General features: G+C 38.9%; 1 protein-coding gene and 1 non-coding gene across 5 annotated transcripts in view; one reads left to right on the top strand and one right to left on the bottom strand.

Moving 5' to 3' along the window:
• The first annotated feature begins 5,355 nt into the window (after window positions 1-5,355).
• Rif1 (replication timing regulatory factor 1) overlaps window positions 5,356-16,232 on the top strand; it is a 61,761-nt gene continuing 50,884 nt past the window's right edge. For 3 of the 4 annotated variants that reach the window (XM_046426897.2, XM_046426898.2, XM_046426896.2), the window contains exons 1-8: window positions 5,356-5,489; window positions 5,887-6,000; window positions 6,684-6,762; window positions 8,986-9,082; window positions 10,986-11,113; window positions 11,208-11,302; window positions 12,565-12,754; window positions 15,353-15,445. In XM_046426897.2, coding sequence (XP_046282853.1) covers window positions 5,897-6,000; window positions 6,684-6,762; window positions 8,986-9,082; window positions 10,986-11,113; window positions 11,208-11,302; window positions 12,565-12,754; window positions 15,353-15,445 — 786 coding nt within the window. In that variant the 5' untranslated portion in view covers window positions 5,356-5,489; window positions 5,887-5,896. Of the gene's footprint in view, window positions 5,490-5,886; window positions 6,001-6,683; window positions 6,763-8,985; window positions 9,083-10,985; window positions 11,114-11,207; window positions 11,303-12,564; window positions 12,755-15,352; window positions 15,446-16,232 lie in introns of those variants that run through there. The other variant, XM_058573518.1, reaches the window with a different exon arrangement.
• On the bottom strand, window positions 7,888-7,992 carry LOC124080900 (U6 spliceosomal RNA). The gene has a single exon (XR_006847897.1). It is a non-coding gene; the product is annotated as a U6 spliceosomal RNA (small nuclear RNA).

The following is a 16,232-nucleotide window of genomic DNA, read 5'->3' as shown; positions in this document are numbered from 1 at the left end:
TTTGTAGTTCTCTGCTGGGAGACGGCCCACTCTCTCTCTTGAGAGTTCTCTCTGCTTAAGCCTCACTTTGATTTTACTTTACTTTCACTTATGACAAAGTTCTCTTGCATGGCTTTTTGTGTCTGACTTTAAATTTTCTTTCCTCCGAACTCGAGAACCAAGGTTTTTGAGTTTCAACTCCCTGCTTTCCTATGACAGTTTTATTTGAACTTGAACAATCAATGTATCAACAGCTAACATTTTTCAAAATATACACAGCACAGGCCTGTTCCCTTGTTCTCTACAATTTCCATATTTAACATATATAATTTTCATCAATACTTGAAGTAAGTGCAATTACCTTCATTGTATAGATAAGAAGACTGAGGTACAAGAAGTTGAATAACTTTCCAGAGTCCCGCATTAGTCATATAGCTAAAGTAGTAAAGCTAGGATTCAAATTTATCAATCAGGTCCAGGTTTAGCCATTGCACTCTGTTACTTGTTTTCACTCAAACTGTGCTGGTTCAGTTTTCTCATGTACTAAGGAGTGGTGTGGTCATAATTGGTAGGAACTCTCTTCCCAGCTCAATGGAAAGAATGAAAGAATAAAACTGTTGGTCCAAATAAAGCTTTTGGTCTTAATGCAACTTGGTAACATTTTAAAGTATGTCTGACTGCAAGGGTAGCAAACCCATACTAACCCATACTAGTCATAAAACGTGTAATTGCTGTATATATTTATTGTGTATGAAATAACGATGGGATGAAATAATCTCTTTTATTTATTTATTTATTTATTGTGGTGCTGGGGATAGAACCTAGGGCCTTGTGCATGAGAGGCAAGCACTCTACCAACTGAGCTATATCCCCAGCCTGGGATGAAATAATCTTAATTAAAAAAAAAAAATTATCAAGGGCTGGGTGGGGTTGTGGTTCAAAGGTAGAGCACTTGCCTAGCATGCATGAGGCACTGGGTTCGATGCTCAGCACTACATAAAAATAAAGTGAAGACATTTTATCCACCTATAACTAAAAAATATTTTTTAAAAAAAATTATCAGTTGTTGAGAAGTCTACCTGGGGATGCTTTCAGCAACACAGTTATTTTACAACAGTTAAAACTAAAAAGGCCTCAATATATGACTTTTATTTTTTTTATTTTTATTTTTTTCCTTCAATATATGACTTTTAAAAAGCCAGTAAAAATTATTATTATGCAGCTAACATTTCAAATGTCTCTCAGAACTCATACTCCACTTCTTCTTCTTCTTTCTTTTAAAATTTATTATTTAATATATTTTTAATACCTTTATTTTATTTTTATGTATTGTTGAGGATAAAAACCAGTGTCTCACATGTGCTAGGCAAGCACTCTACCAACTGAGCTACAGCCCCAGCCCTATTATTTAATATTTTATTGAGTAAAGAATCATTCTTGGGGGCTGGGGATGTGGCTCAAGCGGTAGTGCACTCGCTTGGCATGCGCGGGGCACTGGGTTTGATCCTCAGCACCACATAAAAATAAAATAAAGATGTTGTGTCCACCGAAAACTAAAATATTAAAAAAAAAAGAATCATTCTTGGGTTAGGTGCTGTGGTGCATGCCTATTATCCCAGCTAATTGGGAGGCTGAGGCAGGAGGATCATGAGTTCAAAGCAACCTCAGCAAAAGCAAGGCGCTAAGCAAATCAATGAAACCCTGTCTCTAAATAAGATACAAAATAGGGCTAGGGATGTGGCTCAGAGACCAAGTGCCCCTGAGTTCAATCCTCCCCACCCCCGACCCTTGCCCACAGAAAAAAGAAGGAAAAAGATAAATAGAACACAAATTTACATCATATTATGGGATTCAAAAGATATTTTCCCCATTATGTATAAATCATAGCAAACAAAGAAATAAAGTTCTCTCAAACTGCTGCAGTGTGGCATTTGTCAGCAGTGTACTATTTGTGTTTTTTATTTTATTGCAAGTTGACAAATTACAATTGTATATATTATTGGGTACAATGTGATGTTACAATTTATGAATGTGGATTAATAAAATCAAGCTAATGAACATATCCATCACCTCAAATACTTATCATTTTTTGTGATAAGAAATTTATTCTCCTAGAAAAGTTGAAGTGTACAATAAGCTATTATTATATTTGCCACACTGTATAATAGACCTGTTTCTGTTTTTCTTCTTTTGCACTTCTAGCCTGTGCATGCAAGTGATCTACCACTAAGATAAACTCCCACTCCCTTTCCTTTTCTCTCTCTTTTTGGGATGTTTAGTAGAGATTTGAAAAACAAGAACAAAAACTTATTCCACACCCCCAGCCCTTTGAATTTTTTTTTATTTGAGACAGGTTATGGTTAAATTGGCAGGACTAACCTCTAACTTATGATCCTCCTGTCTCAGCCTACCTATTAGTTTGGATTACTGTTTTGAATCACTATGCCAAATCGTTTTTTTGTGTGTGTGTGTGTGTGTGTGTGTGTGTGTGGCTATTATGTGTAGTGCTGCAATAAGCATGAGAGTGAAGATGTCTTTTTGCCATACTGATTTCATTTCCTTTGGATATATACCCAGTGGTCATTGCAGGACCATATGGTAGTTCTATTTTTAACTTTTTGAGGAACCGCTATGCTTTTCTCCATAATGGCTGAACTAATTTACATGCCCACCAATAGTTTGCAGTAATTCCTTTTTCTCAGTCAGGCACCGTGCATGAGTCTAATCCCATCAACCCAGGAGGCTGCGGGAGAAGGATTGCAAATTCAAGGTCAGCCTCAGCAATTTAGTAAGACACTGTGTCAAAATAAAAAAACTAAAAGGGTTAGGGATATAGCTCAATGATAGAGCCTCCTAGTAGTCAATCTCCAGGACTGGGGAATAAACAAGACTCCCTTCTCCTTTTTCTCTACATCCTCACCCCTGCCCTTCAATACTTGGAATTGAGCCCCAGGGTGCTCCACCACTGAGCAACATATTCAGCTCATTTTATTTTTTATTTTGTGACAGGATCTCAGTTGTGCAGGCTGGATTTTAATTTGTGATCTTTCTGCTTCAGCCTCCTGAGTAGTTGGGATTAAAGGCCTGACCCAGGGGGCCTGGTGGAGGTCTAAGGTAATTTGTATAAAAGTGAAGCATGGAGCTAACAATCAGGTTGGAAGGATGTGTGGAGAAGGGTGAAGGTGGGGGAGGGGATTTGTTTTGATTTAATAAACTCTTAGCAATTTAGATCAGATTGAGAAAGTGGCCAAACAGCAGGAAAGGGTATTCCTTGAGATTATAGGTTGAACTAAGCCCTCTGAGGTGCTGCTACTGCCAAAATCTATGACCTAACAATAATTAATTAATGTGATACTCATTTTAACAGATCTATAGAATGAGACCTAAGCATTTAAATTTCTATGGGAGTAATGTCCATCAGGGGATAGTAGGTGAGGGAGAGATTTTATACAAAGGAGTGGTTTTAATTGACCCTTCACTTTTGAAAAGGGGAATGTTCAAAACACATGAAATATTCAAAATCAGAAAATTTAAAGATCTGGTGGACTGTCCAAAACCTGTGGCTAAGCAATGTGGGGAAAAGTGTGGTGATGAAAGAGAGCAGTGACCCAATCATAATAGTCTGGCATGTTATGCCAAGGCTTTAGAGATCCATACTTTTGATGGAAATTGCTGGAGGATTTTTGGCACAGGAGTGAGGATTAAAAAACAAAACATTTTAAACAGATCCAGAAACTATACTTTTGAAAAAGTCACAGCCCCTTCTTTAAAAATGAAAAACTTAAGGGGAAAAGTGTACAAGCCCTACTCTTGTAGAGTTTATATTCTAGCAAGGAGAGGCAGACTATAAATGATAGATACAAATTATGAGTTAGTCATAAGTGCTACAAGGAATAAAGCAGAGTAAGGAATATAATGATTGTGAAAAGATACCTTTCTTAAGAGAAACTCAATGGTTCTTTTCACAATTCTCAAAGTCATCATGGACACAACAGTTACATTTTAACTAAAGTCTAAGAACTGCAAGCCTGACCATATTTTTCATTCACTAATAACTTTTCCTTTTAAAACACATTCCTTTCTTACCAAAGCCCAGAAAAGGAGGAGCAAATTTCCCTCTAAAGGACAATGGCTTCTCAAAGCTTTCTCAGCCTGCTTCCACCCAGTCTTTGCATTTCAGATTAACCATTTCACCTTTTTTTTTTTTTGGTACTGGGAATTGAACCCAAGGATGTTTAACCTCTGAGCCACATCTCCAGCCCTCTTAATTTTTTATTTTAAGACAGGGGCTCTCTAAATTCTGTAAGCTGGCTTTGAACTTGGGATCCTCCTGCCTCAGCGTCTTGAGGGCTGGGATTATAGGCGTGCCCCTCCATGCCCAGCTTTGTTCACCGATTTTTAAGCCTTTCATTTGAAAGTTTCCACTCACTAGGCCTTATATGTTTCCCTCTCTCCCTCTCCCTCTGCCCTCATTTTTTTCACTTAACAAACAACTTATGGTTGGTATGGCATAAATTTTGCTAAACACAAATAACAGAAAAGCAATTATGTGTACTTGTGTGGGGGTGGGGGTGGCTCAGAAGCAAGGCTAGGAACACGTGATGCCAGAGTGGAAACATTGTGTTGCTCTCTGGGCCTTCGGTGCTGGATTTGAATCCTGCCGACTGTGGGGAAAGCTCAGCCGCACACGGAAAAGGGGAGCAAAATAGTAATAATAATAAGATCGAACTTAAGGATTTACACTCCACTTATGAAGCTCCGGCCAACCCCTACTCCAACAGAAGAATGCAAATCTTTGGGAATTACCTAAGTCAATAGAATCATCAAGTCGAAGGGCGGGGCCCGAAATTTGCACTTTAATAACGCCTACCTCCAGGCCATTGTTATGTTCACTGAAAGCTTGAGGACGGTTGGCCTAGCTTCTCACGCTACACCTTCCACCAGTTATTGTTATTAGCCCTATTTTACAGAGAAGGAAATTGAGGCACAGAAAGGATAATTATATTCCTAAGGACAAACCCAACCAGGGGTTGAACCAAGACGTGCTTGAGATGCAACTCTTCATTTTACATTTAACAGTGCATTATGCCCTTTTGCTAAGTGATCTGCTCGTTAATACTTCAACCTTGGAGTTTGAGCACTTGGTCTGAAGTCTCACTAATTCGTCTGGTAAATTTGGGCCGAATTTACATTTTGAATATGAAGTCCATTTCTTTGGATAAAACATCCCCACCTGAAGGTGACCTGAGGGGATGGGCGGGGCGGGGGAGCTGAGCAAAGAAGGGAGGCGATCGACGCCTCCGGCGCGCCGCTGCCTGTTGGATTGGCTCGAACCTCTCCCGCCAGGCCTGTCCTACTCCCGCGCGCTCCTGGGCCCGCCCCCGCCGCCATCTTGGTCCAAGAGGGAGCTTGTCGCACGCGTGAGTAAACTGCCCGAGTCGCCAAAGTCAGGCTTTGGCAGCCTGCAAGTGCAGCGGCGCAGTGGCGGAGAGGACGCTGTCCTGAACATTGTACGTAGGGCTAAGTATCCCGGGCGCGGTGGGAGGTCAAGGAAACCTTCGGCCTGGTGCAGCCTCTGCCCCCTCGCGGCGAGATGCCGCGCTCCCGGGTCTTCTCCCGCCCCTCCCCAACCCCCCGCGCCGTCTCCTCTCTCCGTTGAATGCTGCCCGGGAAAGTGGTGGCGGGAGCGGGCCCAGGCCGGAGGGCGGCGTGGGCCGCAGTGCGTGTTACTGGGCGGAGGAGAAGGTTAGGGCTTGCGTTTGGGCTCTAGAGGCCGGCGCTGTGGACACGGCGGAACTGCGAGTCCGGGAGCCAGTGTTAAGGTGTGAGCGCCGGATTCGCGCTGGGCCGCCGTGAGGCTCTTTGCGTTGGTCACTACATTTTTCTCCTTTTCCGGCCCTGCCTTAGGGTGGCCGACATGACGGCCCCAGGTCCGAGCCCTCTCGCGCCGCTGTTGGAGACACTGGAAGACTCTTCCGCCTCCCTGGGCGAGCAGACGGATGCCTACCTAACTTTGACCAGGTGAGGCCCGCTGGGGTGGGAGGCGCTTCGGTGGAGGTTGGACGCAAGATGGTTGTTTGGGACTCGTAGAATGAGTGAATTCTTTTAGTCTCGTAAATAGGAGGACACCGGAGTCGGGGATGAGTGGGGTGGAGGGGGACGTATATGCCAAGTGACGTTTCAGGGGCTGCTGCAGCACTTAAGCTGTTTGGAATGAAGGAGACTGCACGCTTGTCTTGCAAGGAAAGGATTAAAGTTTCTGCTGGAAGTAGTTGGAGGAGTGGTTTTCAGTGCGAAAGTCCCTGCGAACTCCTGGTGTATCGCGAAATAACGACCCAGAATTTTTTTTTTTTTTTTAATGGACCACTAGCCTGATTTTTGTTTCAGTTACATAATTATTCAAAAGGAATTGCCTAAAGCTTTGTAAAGAATTTGATAAAATTGGTAAATTTGTACCTGGGATAGGGATTACGCTGCTGTCTTCACATGATGAAACTGTCAAAACTTGGGTACACTGTGGAGGCAAAAGTCATTCTAATGTGTGTTCTCTCTTATTTCTGATGTGTTTTGCATCATATAGTGTATATATTCGTAAGCATCATAAGAATTGGGCCAGTTCATTTCTAAGCATTTATAGAGATATTTTTAGTAAGTGTCCAGTACTTTGTCTTTTGCCTAATCTCTTGTTCTATCTGCTTTTTAAGTCGGATGACTGGAGAAGAAGGAAAAGAAGTCATCATAGAAATTGAGAAAAATCTTCCTCGGCTGTACAGAGTTTTAAAGGTCTGTATCTATGGTTGAATAGTGTTTTGAGTGTTAAAAACCACCCAGCTGACCCATAAGAACTTTCCTAAATAAAAGCAATGATGTTGGTTCGGTTAATGTACCTTTTTATTGATTAATATACTGTATATGAAGTGTTGGCCTCCTGCCTCAGCCTCCTGAGTAGGTGTGAAGACAGGCTATCATCGGATTGCCTGGCTCTTCATTACTTTACATCTTTCACAAGCTTTTTCTCACATTATTCTTCATACCTCGATGAGTTTACCTTTTCCTTTTTTCTTTTTGGCAGTTCTGAGGATCAAACATGGCCTCAACATACTAGTTCTCATTCAACTATACCTTCAGCCTCTAGTTTGCTCTATAATCTCCACTTTTGCAGATGGAGAAATTAGTTTGTCTAAGGTTTTCCATGGCCACTAGAACCTACAGCCTGAATTATCAATCTTATCTGATCAAAGAAGTGATCCGAGATTATTTAATCTCTTTTCATTCCTTTTGGGAATTTATTTATAAGTAAGGAATTCCAAAATAGTAATTGTCTCCCACCTACTTTGTGCATAGCATTTGTAATTTATCTTCACTCACCCTCCATTTTTGCAACTTTTGCTATGTTAGAAACTGTTGCAGTTTTCTTTTTTGCTTGTTTACAGGGAGGTGGCATAGTTTAATGTAAAACTGAGAACATATGTTTTTGTCATGGACTACTTAGGAGGCTTCATGATCTTCCTTTCATACTTAGCATTTAGCTTTTTAATCCCCTTTCCCCTCCAACTCCCAGTACTGGGGATGGAACCCAGGGGCACTGTACCACTGAGCTACTGTCCTAGTCCTTTTAATTTTTTTGTTTTGAAACAGGATCTTGCTAATTTGCCCAGGCTGTTCATGAGCTTTTCCATCCTCCTGCCTCTGCCTCCCATGTGACTAAGATTATGGACTTTCCTCATCAGCCACCAGCCCAGCAACTGTTTCATTTTAAAAATAAGAAAATTAGCCAGGTGTGGAGCCTGCCCTCCAATTTGGAATTCTCCTGCCTCAGCCTCCTGAGTAGCTAGAATTACAGGCATGCACTATCAGCCTCACCAGTATTATTTTATCTTATTTTTTTAATTCTCTAAAGGATTTTTTAAAAATACGGAATTCTTCATGAATTTGACTATCATCCATTCATAGGGACCAAGCTGATCTTCTCTGTGTTCCAATTTTATTTCTTGTGTATTGGGGATGGAACCCATAGGTGTTCTACCATTGATTTATACTCTGCTTTTTATTTTGTGACAAAATGTCACAAAGTTACTGAGGCTAGGCCTCTAATTTGTGATCATATGCCTCAGCCTCAAGTGGCTGGGATTATGGGCATGTGCTAGCACACCTGGTTTTGTTCCAGTTTTTACTATGTATGCTGCCAAAGCGAACATGGAAATAGTATTATTAAGTAACATTAACTTCGATACTTCATTTTTCTTCATTATTACATTTCACATTCTAGCAGTATATTTGATGTGAAGACATGCATCTTCATGTGTTTAATTTTTGAAAGCATGGAATCAAGGACCCTGTTGCATGCATTTTGAGTCAAGTTGCACTGTTTTTAAGTAGAGTTTGTATCTAAAGTTGCTAATGAATTATTTGGAAGCAAGTGGAAGATTAGTAATAGGACAATTAGTAGAAGATATCTATGTAAGTTAAGCAACCAAACAATAATTAAATTTCTTCAAAATAGGAACCATAGTAGATAAAATGTTTGTGTTCTTGTTCAGAATTCTGCTAGATTTGTCTTAAGAACTCAACATTCTTGAAGATAAGGCAGACCTTTATTGAGCTAGAGATATAACACAATGGTAGAATGCTTGCCTAGCATGTTAATTGTGGGTTCAGTCCTCAGCATTGCAAAACATCAATAAAAAAGACAACACAGTTAAGGAACATCATAAACCTTATTTGTTATCTGAACAGGTGCTCAGTTGCTGAGGGTCTTGCTAAGTTACTGAGGCTGGCCTTACATTTGAGGTCCTCCTGCCTTAGCCTCAAGTCCACGGGATTATGGGCATGCACCACCTAATTGGGTTATAGTTGACTTTCTGATCATATGTTCTTACCTGCTCTGAGAATTTTGTTGATTGATTAGATCAAAATGTTATGAGCTTGCTTGTTATTGACTTTTGATTTCTACAAATTTATTTACAGTTGTGCTTATTTGTGATAAATGTGATTTTGTTTTGGTAGAGTCATATTTCCAGTCAAAACTCAGAACTGTGTAGTGCTGCTCTACAGGCCTTGGGGTTTTGCTTATATAATCCCAAAATTACTTCAGGATTATCAGGTAGATAATTATGACTATTAATATTTTTTAATTTTTAAATGTAACTTTATAAAATTATTGTTGTCACTGAGTTAGTTTCATAATTTGTAGTTTAGGATTTGCTTCTAAAAAATGTTTGGATCTCTTCATCAACTATACGTAGTTCTAAATTTGATAGATTGAAATCTGTTGTAGAAAATAAAGATGCTTAAACATAATTGTATACTGAGGGTACAACTCTGAATTGGCCAGGGCCCTGGGTTCAATTCCCTAGCACAGAATAAATATGATTGATGTAAAAACCTTTTTTTTTTTTGGGCTGGGGATGTGGCTCAAGCGGTAGCATGCTCGCCTGGCATGCGTGCCGCCCGGGTTCGATCCTCAGCACCACATACGAACAAAGATGTTGTGTCCACCAAAAACTAAAAAATAAATATTAAAAATGTCTCTCTATAAAAAAAACAAACAACTTTTTTTTTTTTTTTTTTTTGGTACCAGGGTTTGAACTGGGACGGGCTTGACCACTGAACCACATCCCCAGCCCTATTTTGTATTTTATTTAGAGACAGGGTCTCACTGAGTTGGTTAGCACCTGGCTTTGGCTGAGGTTGCCTTTGAACTCGGGACCTTCTAGCCTCAGGTTTCCAAGCTGCTGGGATTATAGGTGTGTGCCACTGTGCTTGGCTAAAAACAGAAACTTTAATAAAACATGGCTGTCTTTGGAAGTTAATAACTTATCTGATTGTTTTATTTAGGTATATACACTAAGGAACATGTTTACTTGGAAGTTTCTTTCATAGTAGTGCGAAATGTAGTATAACTGTGAACTAAAAGTGGTAGTGAAAACATACTTTTAGTTCACAGTTATACTAAACTAGCTTTCCAAGTTTCAAGTAGCCTGAACTGTTGCTCTTTAACTAAGTGGTTTGCTACCCTAGAGGAAAGCTGGGAAGTGATTTTTTTTTTTTTTGGTACCAGACAACTCCTAGACCACTGAGCCACATCTCCAGCCCTATTGTATTTTATTTAGAGACAGGGTCTCACTGAGTTGCTTAGTGCCTTGCCATTGCTGAGGTTGGCTTTGAACCCGCGATCCTCCTGTCTTGGCCTCCCAAGCCCCTGGGAGTATAGGCATGTTCCTGGCTAGGAAGTGATCTTTAGAGAGAAGAAATTAGGAATAGGTAATAAGGATCAGAAAGTTGTTACCATTTGTTTTTCTGAGGGAGTGGGGTTACTTCCAGCTTTGTTTTGTACTAGGGATTGAACCTAGGGACACTTAACCACTGAGCCACATCCCCAGCCCGTTTTATATTTTATTGGAGACAGGACCTCACTGAGTTGCTGAGGCCAGTTTTGAACTTGTGATCCTCTTGCCTCAGCCTCCTGCTGGGATTACAGGAATGCGCCACCACACCTAGCATCACCAGCACTTTTTATTTTCTCTTTGAAGACAGAGTCTTGCTAAATTGCCAGGATTATAGACCAGTGCCACCACACACAGCCCTGCTTATTCTTTTTTATGTATAGAAGTGTTAGCACCCTAAAGTACGAGTTGTTCATCTTGGAGCAGAAGTGTGAGGTTATAATATCTTGCTAAATATTGCATATACCTAGTAATGATACCTGTGGTTATTTTTGTGTGAACTATCTGTTTTGGAGTTCAGTGCTTTGTTTTCTCTGAATATGATAACTTCGATCTGGATTTAAGGTTTGGGAAGTTTGATATCAGTAGTGGTTCCTTGATCCTTCTCTGAATATGTATTTAGTTTTTTTGATTTAAGAGTATTTTCCTTTACTTTTATATTTGAAATTTTAAGATTGGGGCTGCAGATGTAACTTGGTGGTCTAGGCTGGTTTCAATTCCTAGTACCACAGAAGAAAAGATTGTATACTGTTCCTATAATTAAAACTACTTGCTTTTCAGAGGCAAATATTCAAGAATTGCTTTCAAAATTGAATAATATTGTTAAGAATTCAGACAAAAATGTATGCACCAGGGCACTTTGGGTAATATCCAAACAGACGTTTCCCGCTGAAGTTGTTGGAAAAGTGGTGAGTACAGTTTTTCTAAGTCTTTTCTACATCTACATGCCAGCAAAACAGTTCTGTTTTATTTGATTTGTATATATTTGGTTCTGTCTTTTAGGTTTCCAGTATAATTGACTCATTAGAAATAGTATTTAATAAAGGAGAGATACATTCTGCCGTTGTTGATTTTGAAGCATTAAATGTTATCATAAGGTATGCAGTTTGGATGCAATTCACATTAGAATACTGTTTCTATAAATTTAGAATTTATTTCAACGATTGAACTTTCTGAGATTCAAATATGAAATTGACAGTAAAAGAATGGGGGCATGTCTTTACTGAAAGTCTTAAAAGTAAAGTCTTGTTCATGATAAAGTTTTTAAAAATTATCTCTTAAAGGGTTTTAAAAATAATACAACCTTGTAAGTGGGCTAGAAAAGGGTATTTATGAAGGCAGTCATGTTGTCTAGCATGGAGTAGGAAAGTCCCTTCTACTTGCCCTTCCCTAGTCTTTTTTTTTTTTTTTTTATAGTGGTAAGGATTGAACCCAGGCCTCACGCATGCAAGGCAAGCACTCTACCAACTGGGCTATATCCCCAGCCCCCAGCCCTACTCTTTAAAAGACATGGGGCACAAACTCTTGACTTGTTTTTTCATTCTTTGTTTTCTTTAGTTTTTGAGCTGTTTGTTTTAATTTCACCTTCTGGTGCTGTGGTTGATGATCATATTATAGTCTAGTTCCTTGGCTCCCTTTTAAAAACAGTACAGGGCTGAGGTTGTGGCTTAGTTGTAGAGTGCTTGCTTAGCGTGTGTGAGGCACTGGATTCAATTCTCAGCAACACACACACCCACACAATAAAAGTTATCATGTCCATCTACAACTAAAAATATTAAGAAACAACAATAACAACTCCAGGGATGGAGCTTTGTGGTAGAGTGCTTGTTTAGGACATAGGAGGCCCTGGGTTAAATCCTGCCACAAAAACAGAATTTTTACATAAAAAGTAAAGCAGTATACAAATTAGCAAGAAAAATTTGATCTTTATTTTACCACATAGTTGTTGCTACTTCAGTAGTATACACTAGTGTATATTCATGAATATTTTATGCACTCTAATCTTGCACCAAAGACTGAGTTCAGAAATAAATGATTTTTTTTGTGTGTGTGCGCGTGCTGGGGGTCAAACTCAGGGATTTGTGCATGCAAAGCAAGTACTCTACCATCTGAGCTATATCCCTAGCCTATAATAAGTGACTTTTAAGTGATAACTGGCTTTTTTCCCCCTTAAAAACAAAAATAAAAACAAAAAAACTTCATATATTGGTTGTACCTCAATTTTTTCCAAAAAAGAAAAAAATTGGGGGGGGGGGGTGGCAGAATGTATGTATGCATTCTAAATTATGCTGTTTATTTTTCCTGCTAGATTAGACTAAAAAAGTGAGTTCAAGCTAACTTATTGATTTCTCCTTTATAGGCTAATTGAACAAGCTCCAGTTCAAATGGGAGAAGAGTCAGTGAGGTGGGCAAAATTGGTCATACCTTTAGTGGCTCATTCAGCACAAAAGGTTCATTTGAGGGGAGCCACTGCTCTGGAGATGGGAATGCCATTGTTGCTTCAGAAACAACAAGAAATAGCATCTATTACAGAGCAGCTTATGACTACTGTAAGCATTAAGTTACTTAAGGATTTTCTAAATACTGTATTAATACAAAGTTTCTTTGCTAAGCTTGAAATTCATTTTAGGCTCATTGGTTTAATTGCACTGTGATCTAGGAGTTTTTGGTTTAATTGCACTGTGATCTAGGAGTTTAGCTTTGAATTAAAACAAAGAGTTGCTTAAGTTAGTGTAGACCAATTATACATAACAGTACAGAAATGAACTGTCTATTCATTTTTAATACACTGTAGATATTTTATCCCATCCTCAATGAATGTTGACTAGAAAGGGATTGCATTTCTCCCATCCTCTAACCAGACCCCTGCTTGGTTTCTGAGATTAGACATCCAGGCGCATTCAGGGTGGTAAGGCTGTACATAAGGGATTATATTTCTTTTTTTTTTTTTTTAGTATCTATTTTCCAGTTGTAGTTGGACACAATACCTTTATTTAATTTATTTATTTTTATGTGATGCTTGCTAAGTGCTCTACCGCTAAGCCACAAAGTCGCTAAGCCAAAACCCCAGCCTGCCCCCCCAACAAGGGATTATATTTCTAAATAAGGGAGAGCAGTACCCAATTCAGTGTTATTTTTGTGTTATTATATAATTTCAGTAGTTATGAATTTTCATGCATGTAAGCTCATCTAGTCCATATAATTTCCTAGCTGGTTATTACTTTCCTCAAGTCTTAGGCTTACCAACATTTGTTCTTGTAAACATCTTTTAGCATCTATATGCAGTGCATTACTGTTGACTATAGTTGTAAACAAAAGGCTTATAGAACTTGTTTTCTAATGAGAAATGAGGGAGGCACATAATGTATTAAGTGAAGAGCACTAGGGAGGATAGAATAGCAGGGACAGGCTGAAGTTTGCCATCAAAGAGAAATGGTGAGGTGGTCAGGGAAGGTAAAAATTAGGACATTGGAACTGTGATTTGAAGACAGTATAGGAGTTAGCCATGTGGATAATATAGGGTAAGCTCGTTGTAAGCAAGAAAACCATGAGTGCAGAAGGGCCATTCTTGTTGCAGGGAATGGTGGTACACATCTATAATCATAGCTACTGGAGAAGTTGAGGCAGGAGGATTTCAAGTTTGAGGCCTGTCTAGGCAACTTAGGAAGACCCTGTCTCAAAACAAGTTTATATTTATAAATTTTTTCTTTTTTTAAGGGCCCTGGGGATGTACTGTTAAGAATGTCCCTGGAGGGCTGGGGATGTGGCTCAAGCGGTAGTGCACTCGCCTGGCATGCGTGCGGCCCGGGTTCGATCCTCAGCACCACATACAAACAAAGATGTTGTGTCCGCTGAGAACTAAAAAATAAACATTAAAATTAAAAAAAAAAAAAAAAAAAAAGAATGTCCCTGGATTCAGTCCCTTGTCTGGCAAAAGAAAGGGGAGGATCCCATTCTGCTCTTACATTGTGTACCAACTTGGTGTTCAGCGAACACTTGGCAATATGACAGAAGTGAGAGTTATGAGGTTGAGAAGAGTGGAAGATATTGTTAGAGAAACAGAGGACCTAATCACACAGGTCCTTGGGACCATAGTAAAGATGCAATTTTTACTCTGGATTATAAGGAAAGTCATATTTGAATGTTTTGAGCTTCCAAGTATTATATACTGATTTGAATTTTAAAGTGATTATTCTGGCTATGTTGAAAACAGGCTTGGGGATGATAGAGCAGGAGCAGGAAGATTAAAGTATAATAAAGTAGTATCTTTAAGAATTGTTTTTGTCAGGCACAGTGGTGCATGCCTGTAATCCTAGCAGCTGAGGAAGATCACAAGTTTAAAGCCAGCTTTAGCAACGTAGCGAGGCACTTAGCAACTCAGGGAGACCCTGTCTCAAAAAAAAAAAAAAAAAAGTGGGGGTACCTGGGGTTGTGGTTCAGTGGTTAAGCAGCCCTGGTATCAAAAAAAAGAGAATTGTTTTGTTCTCATAAATTTATTCATCTTCAGTACCCTATGTACAGCTTTATAAATAAATTTGAAGTAAGATTTTCTCATGGGCTGGGGATGTGGCTCAAGCGGTAACGTGCTCGCCTGGCATGCGCGGGGCGCTAGGTTCGATCCTCAGCACCACATAAAAATAGAATAAAGATGTTGTGTCCACCAAAAACTAAAAAATAAACATTAAAAAAAAAGATTTTCTCATATTGTTTATGATACTGTGAAAGTTTTTTTGCTTTTTTAAGTTTCTAGTGTGAGAAAACTAATACACTATCATTTGAACTCTAATGATGTGCAGGCTGAAGTTTTTAGGAGAAAGTTTTTCTACCAGTATATTGGTGGAAATTAAGTGTGATTGATGAATGGTGAGAAGGCCTGATGTGTGATAGACAAGCATAGCTAAGTAAATGTTAATGATAGAATTTAGATTTTGGCATTTAGATATTTATGGTACATTTTCGGGTTTGGTATATTTTCTAAATTTTTCCTTTTGGGTTTTTTTTCGGGGGGGAGGTAATAAGGGTACTTTATTGTGGCAAAGATTATTTGGCTGATAATGAAGTATTAGAAATTATTTCTAGGCTTTGATATTGGATTATTTTTTCCTTTTGAAGAGAATATTTGGTAAATATTTCGCTTTTACTTACAGAAATTAATTTCAGAACTCCAAAAGCTATTTATGAGTAAAAATGAGACCTACGTGTTAAAATTGTGGCCTTTGTTTGTCAAACTTCTTGGAAAGGTAAGTGTCAGAGTTAGGTGAACAGTTCACAATTTTTATATGCCAGACCTTTTCATTTAAACTTTCCTTAGTTCAGTCCATCCTCAGAGTTTGTTTTCCTTATTTGTAAATTTGCCTGCTCACTAGAACTTGTATGTAAATTCCATATCAGTACTTTTGTAGCTTTCACATAATTTGTAAACATGTAGAATGGGAAAGAATTTGAGTCACCCAATGTGCATGTTCTCAGCCAAGGTTCAACAAGGTTATACCCTGTCTTCCCCCCAGTTCCCCGGGTAGGGATTGAATCTAGGGATGCTTTACTTCTGAAGCACATCCCTAACCCTTTATATATATTTTAGTGTTCCTAAGCATGAACTTTTGTGCTTTTTTTTTTTTTTTTTTTTTTTTTTTAGTGTTCCTAAGCACAGGAAGGCTGTGATGTGCCTTATGAAGAAATACTCATGTGTTAAATAAGCTTTATTCTAACATAAGTTACAATGCTATTGGCTTTCATTTCAGTGCTAGGAAATCAATAATAGATATTAAGTAAGGGAATTAGTATATATTGAGTAAGGTACCTTTACATGAAGAAATACATAAAACAAGATTATATATTAAACAGTTGATGCAAGTTCTGAGACCAGAGAATTTGCTCAGAGAAACCCAACTCCGTATTTTCTTTTAATAGTGATGGCTGATTTTTTCTATTTCTTTTCTTTCTTTTTTTTTAATGGTACTGGGAATGGAACCCAGGGTCTCATGAATGTCAGACAAATGCTGAATCATTGAACCACATCCCCAGCCC

Source organism: Marmota monax, unplaced genomic scaffold (genome assembly GCF_021218885.2).
Source record: "Marmota monax isolate L192 unplaced genomic scaffold, Marmota_monax_Labrador192_F-V1.1 WCK01_AAM20220418_F8-fsc00048, whole genome shotgun sequence".
Lineage (NCBI taxonomy): Eukaryota > Metazoa > Chordata > Mammalia > Rodentia > Sciuridae > Marmota > Marmota monax.
Note: the sequence above shows the minus strand (reverse complement) of the source record. Positions and strands in the feature narration are given on the sequence as shown.